The 20,805-nt window shown below is 37.2% G+C and overlaps 1 protein-coding gene across 2 annotated transcripts; it reads left to right on the forward strand.

The window, feature by feature from the left end:
* Positions 1–11,927: 11,927 nt before the first annotated feature.
* Positions 11,928–20,056, forward strand: LOC122644562 (lysine-specific demethylase JMJ25-like). Of its 2 annotated transcripts, none has more exons than XM_043837940.1 (13): positions 11,928–11,963; positions 14,627–15,177; positions 15,286–15,419; positions 15,520–15,619; positions 15,707–15,839; positions 15,965–16,028; positions 16,142–16,844; positions 17,505–17,834; positions 18,818–19,126; positions 19,226–19,298; positions 19,384–19,469; positions 19,587–19,706; positions 19,809–20,056. In XM_043837940.1, exons 2-13 carry the CDS (start codon positions 14,629–14,631, stop codon positions 19,884–19,886), a joined length of 2,679 nt encoding a protein of 892 aa, XP_043693875.1. In that variant the 5' UTR covers positions 11,928–11,963; positions 14,627–14,628; the 3' UTR covers positions 19,887–20,056. The 2 variants fall into 2 exon arrangements, with proteins under 2 accessions (XP_043693875.1, XP_043693874.1); XM_043837939.1 differs by having other exon boundaries at positions 11,958–11,963; positions 14,582–15,177.
* Positions 20,057–20,805: the final 749 nt, after the last annotated feature.

Here is a 20,805-nt window from a genome sequence, read left to right on the forward strand (position 1 = left end):
GCTACTCACTCCCTGAAAACCCCCACCCTTTTTAGTTTTTTCTTCACAATTGATCTTCAAGCAGTCATCTGTGGTATTTATATAAGTGTAAAGAATGGAACCTTATCAAACTTGGGTTTAACAAGTCCAAGTTCAATGAGAAACTTCTACCACATTGTTAGGCTTAATTTTGATGGAGTTTTCAAGCGATACATACAGCTCTTGTAACGAGTTATTGTTATTCCTCGTAATGTTTTTTTTTAACCTACTCCAAGTTTTTAGTCACTCACCCAAAACCTCACCCTTTTATTTTTCTTCACTCTTCCTGTATTTATGTAGTAAAGATGAACCTTATCAAACACAAGTTCAGGAGAAAACCTTAATTTGATGGAGTTTTCAGATACATGTACCAGCTCTTCCATTAACACCTAATGAGTTATGTTATTCCACAGAACTTGAGTTACCCTTTTAGTTTTTCTTCACAATTGATCTTCAGCTCATCGTGGTATTTATATAAGTGTAAAGAATGGAACCTTATCAAACTTGGGTTTAACAAGTCCAAGTTCAATGAGAAACTTCTACCACATTGTTAGGCTTAATTTTGATGGAGTTTTTTTTCTTTAACCTAGAGTTATGTTATTCAGAGCTCTTCTATTCGCTCCTGTAATGTTTTTTTCTACTTAGTTCTTTAGTCTACTCTCTCTCTCGAAAACCCCCACCCTTTTATTTTTCTTAAATCTTTTAGGTAGAGACACAGTTTTTTTTTTTTTGGGGGAAACCGACAAGATTTTGGGGCAATCTATGCCACATGATTTCTCTTTTTTCAGACAGGTCCTGTAAATATCGATTGAAACCTTGTGACACAATGGACTCAAATTGGATCTCATTTTCGATCAAACTGACAACTCTACTGATCTCGTGGTTTTGGACTTGACAACGGAGGAAGGAGAGAAGGAGAGAAAAGAGAGACGGAGAGAGAGAGAGAGGCAGGGAAGAAGATATTGGAGAGGAGAGAGCAGGTTGGGTGCTAGGGAGGAGCGACGATTGTTTTGTCTCTAGGAAATCTCATCACCGTTGCAGATTTTTGGTGTGTCTGGCTCAAGTCTTCAAGACATGATCTCGATTGTGCTTCCTCTTCTTGACTTTAACACGGAACACTAGCATCCTCCTAAACATTATTGATGAAGAATAGGGGTTGGGGTTGGAGCTAGGTTGCAGTGGCGGAGGTGGGGCAGTGGATTGGGATGAAGAACAGGGGTTGGGGTAGAGCTGGGTTGCAAGAGTGGTGATGGGTTTATTGTCTTCCACAGGATGGGTGGGTGGTGGTTTTCTAAGAAGGAGGAGGAGGAGGAAGAGGGTAACGGTAGAATCATCAATTAAAAATTAATTTCCATTGGGCGTTAGCAACTAAACATAAACCACTAACGGTGAGGGGTTGACTGTAACAAGGTGTGGAAAGTACGGGTAGTTTATGTAATTGTCAAAAAACACAAGGGAGGTCCATGTAAATGTGTAATTACGGCTTAGTACAGGGGATATCCATTATATTTACTCAAAAAAATATAATACTTTGGAAACACTTTACAAAACAACTATCGGACCTTGAATTTCGTTCAATCACCATCTTACAACTCTCACACTTGGATGTCCTCCATTGACGTGTGTCACCCTCGTTCACATTTATATCTTGTAAGTTAAGCAGTCGGTGTGTAGTCAGTCATATTGGTAGACATCAACCATTGGCACACTACAGATGCACAAGACATGAATGCAATAGTAAGTGACTCTCAAGTACAAGAAAAAGAAACTACCAGAAATTCATGTTCACAAACAACTAGTGGTGAACTATTCAGGATTTTCAATGCATTAATGTTCAACACATTAGCGAGCCCATATTTATATTTCCATACCAATCCCATTGGGGAAATATACAATATGACAACCTTAGAACAAAATATCAAAGTTTATCCATAGTTGATAACAGATATACGGTTCAATTGGGTAGTTGCACATAAAAGAAAAATTATAACAAACACAGTTTAAAAATTATCATCAATTAATTTAATCTCATTAAATTGGGTTTGATGGACACATGTAATGCCAAATATCCAACAATGTCTCATATGTATATCAAAACCAATGTCTAACTACTCCAACACCCATGTTCTCAATATGTTTAACAAATACATGCTGAGATGGTATGGCAATGAAGCCGACCCTAACCTACCGAGATGGTTGTAGGTACAACATGTGTCGGTCCAGCATCTTGCGGGTGCCTTGGGTGCGGCACCTCTGGAAAGTTGTTTTCTGTTAGAGACTAATTGTGCAGGGAAAAGTGTGGGATGCAAAATTTAAATAGAAATAAAATAAAATGGGAGTCCCCACCTAGGTTGTTAAAAGCCTAGAAACCTGTGGGGTCGGGGTAGCCCACATCCTAACTAAATGATATGGCTACGATTGATTCCATATAGTCTGGCCAGAGTTTGGATAAAAGGTCAGGTTATGGAGGTGGGTTATTTATAAGCCCATTAAAGATTAAATTAATTAATTATTTAAATTCATTTTTAGATTCTACTTATTCACCAATTAGAAGCCCATTAGGTTTCAAGTCAAATTTGAGGAGAGAAAGTGTTATAGCATGTTTGGTTGGAGGTGTCGACGGAGTCAGATTCGATGAAATCCGGATTCGATATTTTTTATCGTGTTTGGTTTCTCAAAACACAGTTCCGTGTTGAAATCCAAGAATCCACCGGAGTCCATTTTTATGTGTACATTTAGAATCCACTAGAATTCAACCCTAGGGGCGAATTCAAATTCTGAAATGAATCCAAGTTTCTTGACCTAGGTATTTAAGGAGTGGATTCTAGTGAATTGTAACTATCGAGGCTAACCCTAATCCCTCTCGCATTCCTCCCTCACGCAAACCCTTCTCTTAGCTCTTGGTGCACATCTGCAACTGCTCTACAAAACTTATGGCCCAAAAATTCTCCTGAGATGGATTCTCGCTTCCTCAGTCTCTTGTCTAACCTTTGGAAAAATCGCCGCATCATTTTGTAAGGTTTTTAAGAAGATAAATAGAAATAGTGAAGACAAGAATGAGTTCAGATCTGTCGAGATCCATGGTGGAAGTAGAGAGCCAGAAAGCCCCAAGCCTAGTTGCGGTACGCCTTTTTCTATCTTTGTCTATCTTTTTTCCCGTCGTTTGTACTCAAATGCGTCCTTTTTTGTTTCATCTTTGATTGGATCTTACATGGTGCAGTTATTTTGAATTACAAAGTACTAGAGGGTTTTATTTGTCTCGATAGATCAAGTTTTGATTCAGTATCTTAAAGTGTTGGATCTGTGTGTTTCTGATCCTTTGAGTTTGAAAAAAGAACTCGTCATTTTCATTCATTATATTCGATTTACATGGAAATTGTAAACCTTATCTGAAGGGAGCCCTTTACTGTGGATAATTTTTATTGTTGCTAATTTATTTATTTATTTATTTCCTCTTGAAATTTGGGGCAAGCTCCTACTAATTTAATGAAAATTGATTTCAGTGCACCAAAAGGGTATTTGTCCCAGCAATATCTAGTTCATATGTCAATTACCATTCCCTCCACCCGCCCCCCGCTTAAAAAAATATCTAGTTCATATGGTTGCAGCCTTGCAGGAATATAGGAGAGATTCAATGAAAACTAGATGAGTAGTACAGAAATTAGAAACTAAAAATTTTGATCTAAAATAAATTTGATAATTTAGTTTGGAAACTGTCATGGGTTGAGTTGTTTGAGGAAACTCTGAAGATTTCCCAGTTATGTTCATGCCATTTGAAAGTAATTGTTTAAATTATGAATTGACTCATGGCTTGCTGGCTCAAAATTCTGGTTGCTTCCTTCTCGGATTGGGTTTTCCTTCTAATGTACCTGGTGAACTCAGAAATGCAGGCCAGAGCCTTCTTTCCAGCCTTGGCAGAATCTGGTCGTGCAATGAGCTGGTCATCCCATCCTTCTATTTCCTATCTATTAATAGGTATTTTGAGTTGATTTCTAGTTAGATTAGGATTGGGAAATGTGTTTGATTAGGATTTTAATTGGTAGTTTCAGTCCTATTTTGAGTGAGAATAGGACATGATTTTTCTCTTTTGTATTTATTTAGGATAGTGGCTGGATCTTGCTAGAAGAGTTTGACTTATATTTGCAACTGGGCTATAGCTCGTTGTGGCTATATATATATGTATCTATTCATAGTTTTTTATTGATATTAGAGCGGATTATGTTTTCTAACCTCAGGGTTAAGAGACTGGTTCTGCCTCTTCACTGTTTGATGGTTTAACGTAATATTTATTCTCTATTCAAAACCTATGATTCCAGAGCATCATGGTAAAGGAGTGAAGGTCAATTGTGTGACTCAACTTACCATAATGAGTTACTTGTAAATTTCAAACTCTACTTGTGGGGTCTGTAGCTCAAATTGGTAGAGCACTTAGAACATGAGCATGTCTCAAGTTTGTTCTCAGGGGATGGTGGTTTGAATCCGCCCAGATCCTTTTTGGATGGTCATACATGATCATGGTGGTTTTATCATCTTAATTTTAAGTAAGTTTAGTCAAATAATGGCAAAAATCAGTCAACCATCGCACCAACTTCACGTCAATCCAAAGAATATCTGGAGGGATACCTAACTACAAAAATCAGAGATTCAGAACAACAAACAAAAGTATGTGAGCACCATAGAAAGACGTTGGAGAAACTCTACTTGTTGGGTCTGTAGCTCAAATTGGTGGAGCACTTGGAACATGAGCATGTCTCAAGTATGTTCTAAGGGGATGGTGGTTCGAATCCGCCCATATACTTTTTGGATGGTTATACATGATCATGATGGATGTTTTCATCTTAATTTTAAGTAAGTTTAGTCAAGTAATGACAAAAATCAACCAACCATTGCACCAACTTCACGTCAATCCAAAGAATATCTAGAGGGATACCTAACTACAAAAATCAGAGAATCAAAACAACAAACAAAAGTATGTGAGCACTATAGAAAGATGTTGGAGGAGGTCCTTGATGCTATAAAAGCACTGGATCTTAACAAGTGAAGTAGTATGAGAAAAGGAAAATAGAAGGTGTACGACTTTTGTTATTATATGTATGTACTTAAATTGTCGATACTATGAGTTTTGCATTGTTGAAGTAACATAACACCACTTAGTGCAAATTTGAAATTTGTATGGATACATGGAAAACTGGAAGAGACTATTTCTTTTGAGAATTTTAATCCAATTTTTTGATTATCTTATTTTCTATAAAGTCATATTAAATATATGCATATGTTGTATAATAAAACAAGGTTAAAATATTTTCTCAGACAAAATTCAAGTAGAATCCAATTGTCAGACTCAGGGTAACCAAACAGTTTTTATGGATTTCAAATGAATCCACCTGACAAACTCAGTGTAACCAAATAGTTTTACAAACGGATTCAAAAGGATTCCATTTGACAGACTCAGGGTAACCAAACTGCTTTTTTGTCTCAACTTCAAATCCACCTGAACTAGATTCGTATGAAGCTGATCCAAAATCAGAATCTAGCTCCTCCGACACCTTTAACCAAACACGCTATTAGACTCTCACTGGGAATAGACATATGAGCTCTTTTAGAGCCCCAACTATTTAAACCAAAGGGCGGGATCGGCCAAGCATGCTTGATCGAATTTTCTGCCTCTCTCTCTCTCTCTCTCTCTTGCTCTTGTCCTCTATTGAGTGGAGAGCTATTTTAGGTTTTTGGAAAACCCTGGTTTCTTGAAAGATTGGTTCTTTCTGGTTCTTGGAGAAGCTGGTTATTTTGACTTGGGAATCTTTGGCTGCATCAAGAAGTTTCAAGAAAGGGTTTTTGACGTGCTCATTGGGAGAAGAACCATTATCTGGAGGAGGAGCAACATTTGAGGCTCCCCAGATTAGCGAATCTTAATATTTTTAATTATGCATTGAGTTTCTTTTATTTGATATTCATGGGATGCGAAAGAACACCCGAATCGATCTCTTTCCACTGCGCATTCGGGTATGGGATAATTTCCTCTTTCCATGGGATGGATAAGAGATTATCTTTTCTATTCTTGACTAACCCAAATTTTTATGGGACAAAAAAGAGAAGTGTTTGATAATAAAAAAATTATACCAAACCCCAATAATGTTTTGTTTTGGTTTTCCATGGGCAACCATGGAGATGATCCCATGATTACCTAATAACAACAACACGTCCTCTTTGTCAAATGCACCACAAATCTTGACAACCCATTTGTGACTTCAAATTGTTCATTTCCAGATAGCACAAGTGTACAAAACCTTTAATCTGACATAATCATCATCAACGTCTTTCTAATATTTGGTGTCACCCTCCCCTCCATAGTGCAAGCCTTTTCATATCTTTTGTGTATTCTTGACATCACCTTAATCCTGATCTCATCAATCAGGGTTAGTATATGCTTGCTTCTCAATGGTCCTATCCAATGGTTGAAGGACTCAATCATGTTGTTTGTAATATGACCACTCTTGGCTCTGTAGTCAAATGTATTTCTAGACCAACTTGAGGGATCATCATGCTCCACTAACCATTCATGTGCTTCATTGTTCTCTTTCTTTATCCTTTCTGTTGCCTTTTTGAAAATGAATTCACTTGGTGCTTTTGATGCTTTTTAGAATTGTGTCTTTAGTAATAGGCCATGATATAATACCTTGAAATTGCTGTAGAGGTGTCTACTACAATTCCTGTGATGTGCACCTGGAACGATTTCTCTGATTGCATCTGTAAGACCCTACACAGAAGGAGTAATACAACATTTAAGTTATACCTTAAACAATTGAATTCATCTAATTGCATTTACAAGATTTTAGTTAGAAAAATCATTATTGTAAAGTAAACATACCTTCTGTTTATCACTTATAAATGTGAGACTCATATTATAGCAATTCAACTGAACTGCTTCATCCAGATTATTGAGGAAGAAAGTCCATCTGTCTTTGTTCTCCACTTCAACTACATCGAAGGCAACAGGATACAATCCATTGTTACCATCAACTGATATTGTAGACAATAGTACTCTACCAAATCTACTCTTCAAATGACATCCATTCACAAACCCATTCTTGCATGCTTGAATACAAACAAAGCACCTCTTAAACCTTTTTATTTTTTATTGATGTCATGTCTCTCATATGGTAAGAGCCTGAACATAGTCCCAGCATTCATCCCCCTTAGCATTTGACCGTACTTAGGTAGTTTTGCATATGACTTAATAAAGCTGATTTCACTCTCTCCCTAAGCAAAAGTGTATGCCCTGTAGCATTGCATTTTGTGTGCTTTAACACCATACCTTTTCTATAGCAATGCAATCATGCTCTTTACCCTCATATACTCTTCTTTAAGCATGGGAGCAAGTTTCCTTGCTATCCATTTATAATCTACATTCTTGTTGCTTAAAACCTTTTGACAATTATGTGCTAGCCCAATTGACTTAATCATAAAGCTTACTCTATCATCAGCATGTGAGGCATGTATCTTCCATTGGCAACCATTTGCAGAACATATAGTTGTAACTCTTGTCCTCTCATTTTTCTTTTTATAATTTCAAACCCTTTTTGTATGCTATAATTCTGCAAGGCATGCCTAAAGTGGTCTACATTCTTAAAAACATTATACAATTGAAGTTAAATTCTTAAGTCATCATTCACATCATACTTTCTATAATATGTTTGATGATACTCATCATCACTGTAGTCTGACCATTGGTCATCTTCTGACTGACCATTTGGATCCCCTTCCCTTATTTCATCTTCATATGGCTCATCATCTTAGCTCTCCTCTGATGTAGCATCTGCAACTGAGTCTATGTATTCTTTATCACTACCATCCTCACATTCAACATCACTGTCTTTTTCCTCCTCATCACAATCAACCTGCATTGTATCATTAACATTCTTCCCTTTATTGGCAGTAATAGCAACACTCTTGCTCTTAGCACTGCCGATACTTGCAGAAGTACCACTTCCAACAACAGTGGTAGCACTCTTACCAAAACTTTTTGCATTAGCTTCACCTCCACTTCTTGCCCTAACAGTGGCGACACTCTAGATATCAGTCCTTATATTCCCAATACCATTACCAATGACACTACTAGAAGCCTATTTGTAGCACCACCCCTCCTCACATTTTGCTTTCCAGGCCTCCTAGTAGTACCACTCACACTTGGCCTCATATTATCTTCAACCTTACTTCGGGGGGTTTCTCTGGGAACCACTGAATCTGGGAAGTTATTTATGGTGTAAGTTGGCGTGTTGTTCTTGCTTACTCTTAGATATACACACACAACTTGATAAATTCCACATCATCATGAAGAAAAACAAACTCATAATAGAGTCATTAGAATACACCTCAACCTCATCAAGATTAGGTAATACAACCTACATGGGCTTCTTCTTTGATCAGAAAATTGTATATGTCAGATACCATCTCCAAGTAGCCTTATTTGTTGGGGTCTATAAATCTCTCTTAAAATTTCTCATTAAAGTAGTAATGCAATTTTACAAACACATACATTGCTCCAGTAATTCAGTCACACAACAGGATGATCACTCTACAATTCTTGTTAATCATCCTTAGATCTTCCTACCATTAGCCTGATGCCAATAACTCAACATTAATTCAATGAATTCATTTTCAAAAAGACACACAACATGATAAAGAATAATTGGTTCAATGACAAATGAACATAATTGGTTCAATACAAATGAGCATAATTGGTTCACTCATCATTTCCCAAATGCAGACACAAATGAGCATAATTGGTTGAATAAAAAAAATGTTAAGCTTGCCACTAAAATAGAAAAGCAGTTCAAACAGGATGACTTTTGTACAAAGAAACAGAGAAGCAGCTAAAAAATGAGCATCATTGGTTCAACAAAAGACCTTAGGAAAGGGTACTCAGTAAATGTTATAACCTTAAGCTAAAATACAGCATAGAAGTAGCTAAATGTCAAGCATGCAGCTACAATAGAGAAGCAGTTGGTCATGCATAGAATGAATTAGGTAAGAACGAAAAATAACAGATAATTGATTCAATAAAAATGCATACAAATTCACTTAGAAGACAAACATTACAGGATTACTCTCAAGATTTTACCTGTACCAGAGCAGATCGTTGGGATTGTTCTCATGGGAGAACAATTGGTCACCGGTATGTGTTCTTCACCTAAGAGAGCAATAGGCGAGTGAGACAGAAGAAACGGTTTTGCAGAGAGTGAAAGAGAAGATCAACGGTGACCTTAAGGGAGTTCGAGTGACATAGCAGATCATCGGTGAGCTTCAGTGGGTTTGAGTGGAGAAAATTGCCCAACAATCTCCTAGATTCATCACCATCGATGGAGAAGCTAAGGTTTTGCAGAGAATACACTGTAACTTACCAAGCCTTGCAATTTGGGGTTTTTGCATAGAAGGTAAAATGGTAAATAAAACCTTTTTCAAGGGTAATTTGGTCATTTAATAAAATCTAACATGATGACATCATCAGGAATCAACTAACGGGGTGGACCAACCTAATATTTTTTTTTTTTTTTTATAATAGGACCAACCTAATATTACTACGTACAAGTGGGGGTGGTATATGTAGTTTGTTCAAATTAGGGTGTCAATACCCAACCCGAACCGATGAAACCGGCCCAAATCAGCCCGAATGAGCCCGGACCACACTGGACCGAACTCTTAATGGTTTGGGTTCGGTTTGTGGATCCAGAAAGGCAAACGGTTTGGTTTGGTTTTAGCTAGCCCGACGGTGCACCGGTAGCCCGAACTCGAACCGAACCGACCTAACCCGATAAATGAGTAAATTAGTAAATGCCTAATGCCCCATTGCCCCCTAAATGTGTTGTGATAGTTTCTCACTTTATCTCATATCTTTTGTTAGTGATTACCCAACCAATCGTATCCATAGGCCATAGGATACAAAGATGCATTGTATTTGAAATATTTTATGTACTTAAAAGAGAAAGAGAAGAAAAATTAGCACTAACCGGACCTTACTAGTTATATAAAATTCCAGTACCAAACCGATATCAACCCGCTATTATAAATCGAAACCGACACGAAACCAAACCGCACCGAAATCGAAACCGCACCGAAACTGAATATTTCTTAATGGTTTGGTTTCGATTTCTATAAAAGTCACACCGAAACCAAAAAAGCCCGAACCAAAATCGGCCCGAACCGCCCGTTACTTCCCCCCCCCCCCCCCCCCCCCCCCCCCCCCCCCCCCCCCCCCCCCCCCCCCCCCCCCCCCCCCCCCCCCCCCCCCCCCCCCCCCCCCCCCCCCCCCCCCCCCACAGTTACACCCTAGTTTCAAATCGTGGGGTTGACATGACATTCGCGCAAGTACCAAGGGGTACAAGAAATTTTTATCTAACTTAACTAATGATAAGTAGTCTTAACTAGTCATGACTACTACTAAACATGTCACCTCATGCTTCACTATTCACTTTTTTTGGTTGAAGCTTAACTATTGACTTAATATATATTAATTCAAATAAATCAGATAAATTCATTTAAATCATTAAAAAATCATACAAATGAAATATGATTAAATCAATATTATAATAATTAATACTATATATAGTTCCATTTTGCATTAAATATGAATATAATATTCAAAACACTTCTCACACTTATTATTATAATATTGCCATACAAGAAATAACATTAAAATATTTCTCCATTGCAATAAAATACTATTAAACAATTCTAATGGCACTAAATTAATAAAAAATTCTAACTTAATATTAAAATATTAAAATGAAAATGCAGGGCATTACGAGAATGGACCGAGATGAATGAGGTCCATGACCGATCAAAATGGACCGAGATGAATGAGCGATTCACAACCTTGGTAGAACTTGAGCTCCAGGTAGCAGCCAACCCCCACTACAAGACACGTTCCCCAAGTCAAGTAAAAGACGATCTCCACTTTGTTACGCACACAGGGATATCTAATTGACACGAGGAATCCACAACTGCTCCTGTAGCTACCCCTCCTTTATTACCCAGGTACAGGGAACTTCACTTTTACTGTAACTTAGTGCTATTTCTGTACTCCCTCTATAAATTTACTGTTACATGGGTCTGACTTAGGTATAAGAGAGTTCCCTTTAGAGTTCGCTCCGAATTTCTTCAGTACCCTTTCCCTTTTGTAGGTCGTCCATGTCATCAAGCCAGATTCCGATAGCAACAGTTAGCAACAGTTAGTACCTTTGAGGGCAAAAATGTCCGATACAGCCAATACAAATGGGTATATATCGATATCGATTTCGAATCTCAAGGATACCTTATCCGATCCCGTACACTAAAACCATGACACCACACATAGTGGCCTTTTGTCTCTTCCTTACTGAGTTGAATCCATCTGCATGTGTGAGCCATGTAAAGATGTATTTATGGAAGTTAAAAAAATGAGACTTGGCATCTTCTGACCGTGCAGAGGATCCAAAGTCTTCTTTTAGTTCTTTCTCAACGCAGCTGCTACGAAAGAAAGATTAAGAAAAAAATTTGTCATATCTGTTGACGTTGACAAGAGCTTTGATCTCCTGTAACGGTGACCTACCGGAACTTCCTAAACTACCCAGATTTTATCAAACAGACGTTAGGCAGAATCTTTACCTGACGTACTATAGGTATGAAATTGAAATTTTGAAATAGATTCTTATTTCCGTTTCATCATTGGACCACGTTACTAGTCAGATAAGTACGAATTTGTCCTTTTTTATATATACAGGGAAAAGGAATGAAGAATTGAAGCTCATATTTTACTGATTTGGTTTCAGTCAGAGAGCTAATAAGACTCCAAATTCAAGTCTTTATTATTGACTTCAGTTACTGTTTCTTCATCCCTTCGTTCATCTCTCGTCGTCGGAGCTTCCATCAATTTTCTTCGTGCTTTCCGTTAAATTCTGATCTGGAAGGTATTTTTATTCATCTCATTCTTCAAATTTTGATTGTTTTAATCTTTTGAGCGCTTTTTTTTTAAAGAATTTGAGGGTTTCTCGGACGGATGATTTACGGATTATGTTTGTTGTTGTGAGGGTGAGTTGACGCGTTCAATTCTACAATAGTTATTGCGAGGTTCTCTGATGTAATTCTTACTTTTATGATCAGTTATTGATTATGAGTTTATATCATCTGTAATGAATGTCTTCTCTGCACATTAGAAGGTGGATTAGCTGATTTCTATGGATAAGCTCCTTGGCTATGGACATCCAATGTCTGCTCTGCATTCCTCACTCTTATTTGTCTCATTTTCTCTTTCCTTCATTTGATTCATTCATGGCTTTTGTTTCCATTGTGTATGATTTTTATATTATTGAAGATTTTAATAGTTTATTGGGTTATTCCGTTAAAAAGGTTTTTCTACGAGTGTGTTATTCACTTTTCTAGCTCCCACATATCTAGCAGTGTAACAAAATTGAAGAAATAACAACACTGAAACTTTAAAAATGGCTGATTAATGAATTGGTAATTTAGTTCAGTTGATTGAGCTCCACTAATGCATCACAGGAGATCAAACTCAACCCATAATTGAACTTGTTAGTTTTTAAGTTGATGCAAAATTTATTACTTATTGAGTCAATGTACCTCATCTCTGGCTCTAATCCAGAGCCAATATAACTTATAATTCCAAATATTTTATTTTTTTTCAAATGGATCTTCATGTTTTTGGTTGGATAAAATAAACTTAATGAACCATGTCCTATCCCACTACAAGATCGATACATTAGAGGTGAAATGCACTACAAAATTGTGGGAACAAAGGTAAATTCAATATTAAAAGTAATAATACAGGTCTTAGGCTAGTATCCTTGAAAGCTAGGCTATTGAGAATGCTCCTTTTCACCTTCCAGTTCAATTCAACAGTAAGTTCTGAAGTTAGACCAGTATTTCCAGTGATGCCTTTGCCTTTAATAAAGGCTCCTTATTTCTCTGAATAATGGTTTTTCAGGTAGATATGGCTTAATTTATTGGTCAAAGTCTTTGTAATCGCTTTGTAGAGGAAGCTGGGGGTGGGGGAGGGGGCAATGGGATTCCTGAAGAAAAAAAAGGTATACGTGTATATCTGAAAACTATAAAAATATGTATATACACGTATGTTTTCTTAATCTGATTGACTAACTTATAGAATCATTTACACAATAATATGATATCAAAACAGTTTTTAAAACATTTTAAAATTTTGAAAGTTGTTTCATAGCCCCCCTTCCCCTTTGAGTCCTGCTTTTTGTGCTTTTCTGAGTCTAACCCTTGATATTTCTGACTGCATTTAGACCCATGTGACATAGTTTAAGGCTGACTCTCGCAAAATTGCTGCCAAGAGGATTCAAGAACTCAGGGCCATACAACACTAGAAATTTGGGTAGCGTAGAGTTTCCTACCACCTAAGAAGGTTGCTCATTTTCAATGCTTGTAAGCTGAAAAGTTGAATATTCTTAACAAAGCTCATTTAAAAACATAAGATACACCAACAGGGGCAAGTGGTTGAGAAAATTCCTGGGTGATTATCAACCCTGCTAATGTCTAGAATCTGCACTGCTTCCTGTTTAAAAGAAGTTTGGTTGTACCTGGTCTATGGAAGACCTGTATCCTGTAAAATGTTAGTCCAAGTGTATTTGCTCTCATAGTAGTTTGCAACCGTAGCATTAACATTAATGCATTTTCATTAATCGCACATGGCACCCAATCCAGGAAGATTTCTTCCTAGTTTATCTTTCACATTATTTATGATATTGAATTTCTTCAGCAATTTTTACCAAAAAAAAAGAAGAATTTCTTCAGCAATCAATTAGGGGCCACTTATATATCCTCCATATGAAGAAATGTCATCGCATAATTTTGTTACTTCTGTGTATCCTGTACCATATTTTTTAAAGAGAAAGGATGTTGAAATGCAACGGTTGGGATCCTTAAGTTGATGACATTAAGGGTAACTTATATAATAGTTGGTGTATAATTGTTTATTAAGTGGGGAATGCAGAATAGAATAAGCTTAAATGTATTCCATTTGATCAAGTCATCCTTAATATTCATTTATTTGCTTAAATTCATTATTTATGTCTCAATAGCAACTTCGTTGGCTTAAACTAAAAAGCATGTGACATTATTTTGTATTGGACATTAATTATGCTGCAAGTAGTTTTTGCGTTTAAAATGGGTAATGCAGAACAAAATTAAGCATAAATATATGTGTGATTGTATTTGATCAAGTCATCGCTAATATTCATGTATTTGCTTAAATTCATTATTTATGTCTCAATGGCAATTTCATTGGCTTAAACTAAAATGCATGTGACATTATGTTGTATTGGACATTAATTATGCTCATGATGGCTGTTGGCTTCGTTCTTGAAGTCAATATTCTGGATTGTCAAAACCATATACTAGATAAAAAGTTTTTCTTTTTGCCATATTTTTTGCAGTGAAAAGTTTGAATATCCTTTTTCAAATCCATTTCCACTAATAAAGGTATGATGCTACATGGACTGAAAGGCTCATAAATCTAGTGAAAACTGAAAACATAACCCTGTTCCAGGCACTACTACAATACTGGGTAACACATCTCTCTCTGCCCCTCCAGTGATGATGGCAGTGTTTGGTGGAAAGGAATCATGTTTCAGCCAACCCAGTGGAATAATAAAGGAACTGAAGGGAATGCGACAATTCTCAAATGTTGCTGAGCGTCTGAAGAAGAGAACAACTCTAAAACTCCTGGAGAATGGAGATAGGAAAAGACTAGTTGAAAAACAACAAAGGGGATATGAAAGATTCTCATGGGTAGAGGCCAAAGCTTCTGTTGAAAGAAGGGTGACAAATCAAGGAATCGGACCTTCAGACCTGGAGCTAGTTACAGAGGGAAATTCTCGGAGGAAGAATGTCTCAAATAAGAGAAAATTTCTGGGTGATGGGTGCCAGGAAGAGGAGCTTACTTTGATTAAGAAGAGAATGAAAGGCATTAAAGATTTATATGGGGTGAAAAAATTAAGAAGTTCAAAGGACGGAAAACAAAAGATTGAGCCTAGGGTTGTCTCATCTTGTTCTGCATCAACATCTTTCTCATCTTCTTCCTCTGTTACAGTCTTTGTTGGTGATAAAGATAGTTCTGCCAGATGCACGGCAAGGAATCCAAAGGCAAGCACTCACTTTGAATCATGACTTCCCACTGTGTTTCTCTTATTTCTTTTATTACAATGCAATTTTTCTTTGTCACTGAAGGATTTTCCTTTTTCATGCTTTTAGGAATCTCTTCAGGAGACGGAAAAAGCACAGGGTGACAACAGATGCCATCAGTGTGAGAGACGTGATAGACAAATTGTTGTTCGATGCTCCAAGTGTGAAGAGAAGCTATATTGTATCAGATGTATCAAACAATGGTCTGTTTTCTTTTCCTCCTTTTATGAGAGTTTTCTATTTAAAACTTTTCAGCATTATTCCACAGCTCATGTTTTTATCATTTTCTTACTCTTCAAACAGGTATCCTCAAATCTCAGCGGAAGAAATTGCTAAGGCCTGCCCATTCTGTTGTGGAAACTGTAACTGCACCACATGCTTGCGTTCAAGTGCAATGTTGAAGGTCAGTTTTCATTGTGTTGATGCCAAAAGAAGAATTTTTTTTTCTAAGAAGGTATGTCAAACCTATGCTCATACATGTAAACTGCAGAGTTCAATTAGGGAATTCACTAGGCGAGAGAAGATCCAGTGTACACAATATTTGATCCGTTCCCTTCAACCCTTCCTTAAAAAAATACTTGAAGAACAAGCTGAGGAGATGGAGATTGAGGCCAGATTGCAAGGTATTAATTTTTCATCTTCAGTTTTCATTTCACTTCTATTACTACTATTACTATTGTTGCTATTGTTATTTTACTCATTGCTTTGACAATTCTTTTAAGCGGTAAAGTGGCATGTACTTGAACAGGAATATCATCATCTGAAATTGATCTACCACAAACAAAATGTTACATTGATGAGCGTGTCTACTGGTAGGCATCTTCTTCTTCTCCCCCCCAAAAAAAAAAAAAAAAAAAAAAACTTCATGCTTTCTGATCTCCATATTACTGTCCTGGTAATTGATTTGTTATTCTGCTCCGAGCAGTAACAACTGCGCAACCTCAATTGTGGATCTTCACAGAAGCTGTGTGAACTGTCCTTATGAAATTTGTCTTAGTTGTTGCCGGGAGATTCGTGAAGGGGCCCTTTTGGGAGGTGCTGAGGAATTAATATTTCATTATTCAAATAAAGGTACTGAATACATCCATGGTGGAGATCCTCTTCCTGGTTCCGGTGTTATGATGGTGCCTTTGGTTTCTCTCAAACCGTTAATAGAATGGGAAGTCAATTCTGATGGATTTGTTCCTTGTCCTCCAAAGGAATTGGGTGGTTGTGGTTATCATAGTTTGGAGCTTAAGAGAATCCTTCCAAAATTTTGGGTTTTTGACTTACACGTTAAAGTTGAAGAAGTGGTAAGGAGTTTTGATGTTGAACGATACCAATTAAAGCAACATTGTAATAGCAGAACAAAAGAAAATATAAGGACAGCTGCTTTTAGAAAAGATGCGAGTGATAATAACTTGTATTGTCCATCTTCTGAAGATACCCTAACAGAGGAAGGACTATTGGGCTTTCAGAGACATTGGGCTAATGGTGAACCAGTCATTGTTCGCAATGTGCTTGAACGGACGTCTGGTTTAAGTTGGGAACCAATGGTTATGTGGCGTGCATTATGCAACAATATAGACATGGAGACTGGTTCAAAGTTGTATGAAGTGAAGCCTATTGACTGCTTGGTTAATTGCGAGGTTAGTATTGTGTTACCTCGATTGCCATTGGCATAGGAATATTTGTGGATAAAATTTGTTTCTTATACATGTTGGGATAATTTAGAACTGCCTCCAAGAAGTAGAGCTGATGGTATCAGTTTTAACTGTTTAAATAGTTATATCTCTTGGGCATATGGGTGGGTGAAACCTCGTGGTTCAAGTTAGGACACTGGATATCCCCCCCCCTCTGGAAAGGGGAAAAAAAAGGGTAAAGTGAGTGATTTCTCTAGATGAGCAGGGCAGGGACTGTCGATCTCGGTCTCAATAGATCCTGGTTTTTGAGATGGGATAGTGATAAAATCCAGTATTTCCTCTTCTCCATGCTGTCTCTCTCTCCCTCATTCCTTTTATCTACCCTTCCCCCACCTTCTCTGTTGGAAAAACCAAAGTGTGTTATTTTACAGAGAAGACCTTAGGTAGAAATCTGGTCTGATTCAAAAAATACAGTTGAATATGACACTTGCATATGGCTCATGCTTGGAGAGTTGTGAACACATTCTTCAACTTATTTCTTATGTTTGCAGAATCCATCTGAAGCCTCAATGCAAAGTTTCCTTGTGTTGTTTGTATATTTTGTTGGGTGTCAGGAGTCAACTTCACATGTTATTAATTCAAAGCATCGACTTTTTTCATGTACAGGTTGAGATTAGCACTTATGAATTTTTCAAAGGGTATTCTGAGGGGAGAACATATCATAATTCCTGGCCGGAGATGCTCAAGCTGAAGGACTGGCCCCCATCTGATACATTTGAGAATCTTTTGCCCCGCCATTGTTATGAATTCATCAGGGCATTGCCATTTCATGAATACACAGATCCTAGGGCTGGTTTGCTTAATCTTGCTGTGAAGCTACCACAGGATAGCCTAAAGCCAGATTTGGGGCCAAAAACATATATTGCTTATGGAATTCGTGAAGAGCTTGGAAGAGGGGATTCTGTAACTAAGCTTCACTGCGATATGTCAGATGCGGTAATGCTGTCTGATAGTGAATATAGGCCCCAACTCACCTGTATTTGTGTCATTTATGATTTCGATTTTTCTGCTTCTTTCGCATCATTTCCTCTTCCCCTATCACTTGTTTTATGGTATATGAGGTTCAGTGCCTGCATTTGGCAAAATGTGCATATAAACTTTAGAGCCTGTTTGTGTTGGTCAAGTCAAATTTCGGATACCTTGTTTTTAAAGTGTTTGCCTATTTGACAGCTCAAATTGTAATATGGTTTAGTTTCTGTTGTGACAGCTTATTTCTCCAAGTTTTTTTTGTTTTTTTTTGTTTTTCGGGGTGGGGTGTAGATGGTGTTTAATGGCTTAAAATTGCTCTTAGTGAGGAAGGGCTAGATTCATACTCCAAAATCTTGTAAAGTCATGGTTAAACCAGTGTCAGTCAAGACCCTTTATTTCAACTTAAAAATAGGGATGTTAGGCATTTCTCCAAAATTGATGAATTGAAGTGCAATAACTGGGTGCAGCTAGGACTTTTGGCTATTGTCATGTGTATATGTGCCATCTCACACAGCACACATATTTCCAAAATCTTGTAAAGTCATTGGTTAAACCAGTGTCAGTCAAGACCCTTTATTTCAACTTAAAAATAGGGATGTTAGGCATTTCTCCAAAATTGATGAATTGAAGTGCAATAACTGGGCGCAGCTAGGACTTTTGGCTATTGTCATGTGTATGTGTGCCATCTCACACAGCACACATATTTCCAACAGGGCTAGACAAAAGTACAGTTTGTTGTTGATAATGTGTGTGTGGTAGAAAATAGCTGTAATAGACATTAGAGTTTCCACATACAAGATTAGATGGAACCATAACAGTTGAACGGTCTTGATCTATTAATATTTTAAGAATATTCAGAAATATCTAGCTTAAATACTTGGTCTTTGTTGGGAAGCATTGATGTTGGGTATCTTATAACTTTTGTTCTTCAAACTTTTCCGTTGGTGTAGGTGAATATTTTGACACACACTGGAGAAGTAACACTGAGTGATGAGCAGCGCTCCTTGATTGAAAAACTGAAGAGGAAGCATAGAGCACAAGATGAAAGGGAGCATCTTGCTATATTTCAATCATGTGAACTTGTAACCGATGAGGAGAATGATGAATCTAATTTTCCTGGGTTTCCCTTGGGAGGAAACCATGAAACTGGTGGTGCTTTGTGGGACATTTTCCGCAGAAAAGATGTCGATAAGCTGCAGGCTTACCTTAGAAAGTATTCACATGAATTTAGGCACACATACTGCTCTCCAGTGCAGCAGGTAGGATAAAACAGTTTATCCATGTAAACTGAACCTACAATGATACTACTTTATTTATAATTATCAAAAGTTATAATATGTTAATTATGTTTCTCTTAGGTTGCTCATCCGATTCATGACCAAAGTTTTTATTTGACATCCGCACACAAAAGGAAGCTGAAGGAAGAATATGGTTAGTATGCCACATTTATTTTCTCAATTTTTACTAATTCATTTCCATGCTTGGAACCTAAAAGATGTTCTTTAAATATTTTTAGGTGTTGAACCATGGACTTTTGCACAAAGAGTTGGAGAAGCTGTATTTATTCCTGCTGGATGTCCTCATCAAGTCAGAAATCTCAAGGTTTTAATATAAGCTATTTCCTTTTAAATGGTTTCACAACTGTACTTTGATCTTCAGCTCCATTCAATTTCTTCTTAGACGTCATTCTTCTGATTCTTCTTCTGCTCCTCAACTCAGTCATGCATTAAGGTTGCAATGGACTTTGTCTCACCTGAAAACGTTGGTGAGTGCTTCCGGTTGGCTGATGAGTTTAGACAACTTCCCAAGAATCACAAGGCAAGAGAAGATAAACTCGAGGTAATATTTTATATGAAGACCTATGTACTATATAGCACAGATTGCTTTGTTGTATATTTTGTGTTACTGATTTTTGCATTTTATCCTTATCACGGAATATAGATAAAGAAAATGGTTGTCCATGCCATCAGCCAAGCTATTAAGGATTTAGAAGAGTTGACATCATCCCAAAGAAGGTAATGAGATTCCTGCAAACTGAGATATTCTTGACCTATAGTGATTTTCTTTCATTGGGGGTGACAGCATAGTGAGTGTTGCAATCCTTGGGCATTGTATAATTGTACATAAGCCAAATGTTGCTTTTGTAATCTCGATACAGCCCTAATGAAATCAGAATTGTTTTTTTTCTTCTGTCCTACAGTTCGAGCTCTTTAGTTACACACTCTGTTACCTTTCTGAGTTATGAGACTAAACCAGACAATTTTTTTTTTTAAATTAGTTTGGTTCATAATAATACTGCATATATTGAGGATGAGAAACTTTACTAGACAAGAGGTTCAGAAACCTTTGATAGACCAGTTATGAAACCCATTAGACCCAGCTTGGTCAACCCATCACCTGGAGGTATAGTCTGGCACTCTATGAAGGCACACCCCAATGGTGTAGAGTATGGGCTATGATACAATTGTTGCCAATATGACCAATATGACCAATATGTAGAATGGTAAGAGTTATTGCGTTTCATCGCAACTCTCGAAGGGAATTTTCTAAGGCTCTTTTTGGATTTATTTCTCTTTTTCTTTTTTCTAGACAAATATTAGACAAGAAATTTAATTCAAACTTCTAAATCCAAACTTTATTCTAGATATTACTTTTTGGGGGAAAAAGATTCCCGCAATGCCAGTATGTGGATCACTTTTGCACACTCCCTCACATTTCACTGCTCATCCAGAACAGTGAAAAGTGTCAGGGAATCCTAATGGAGGACCACAAAGGAGAAAGGAAAAAGCTAGAAAGAAATCAGAATTGCAGGGGGAGGGAAGAGAAGAAACCGTGAGAAAATGCAACAAAGGGGGGGAAGAGGAGAGTGCACACACACACAACCGCAAACTCAATTCATTCTTCAATAATCTGTTCAATACATTGGTTACAACCATAT

The sequence above is a fragment of the Telopea speciosissima genome, chromosome 11, assembly GCF_018873765.1.
Source record: "Telopea speciosissima isolate NSW1024214 ecotype Mountain lineage chromosome 11, Tspe_v1, whole genome shotgun sequence".
Lineage (NCBI taxonomy): Eukaryota > Viridiplantae > Streptophyta > Magnoliopsida > Proteales > Proteaceae > Telopea > Telopea speciosissima.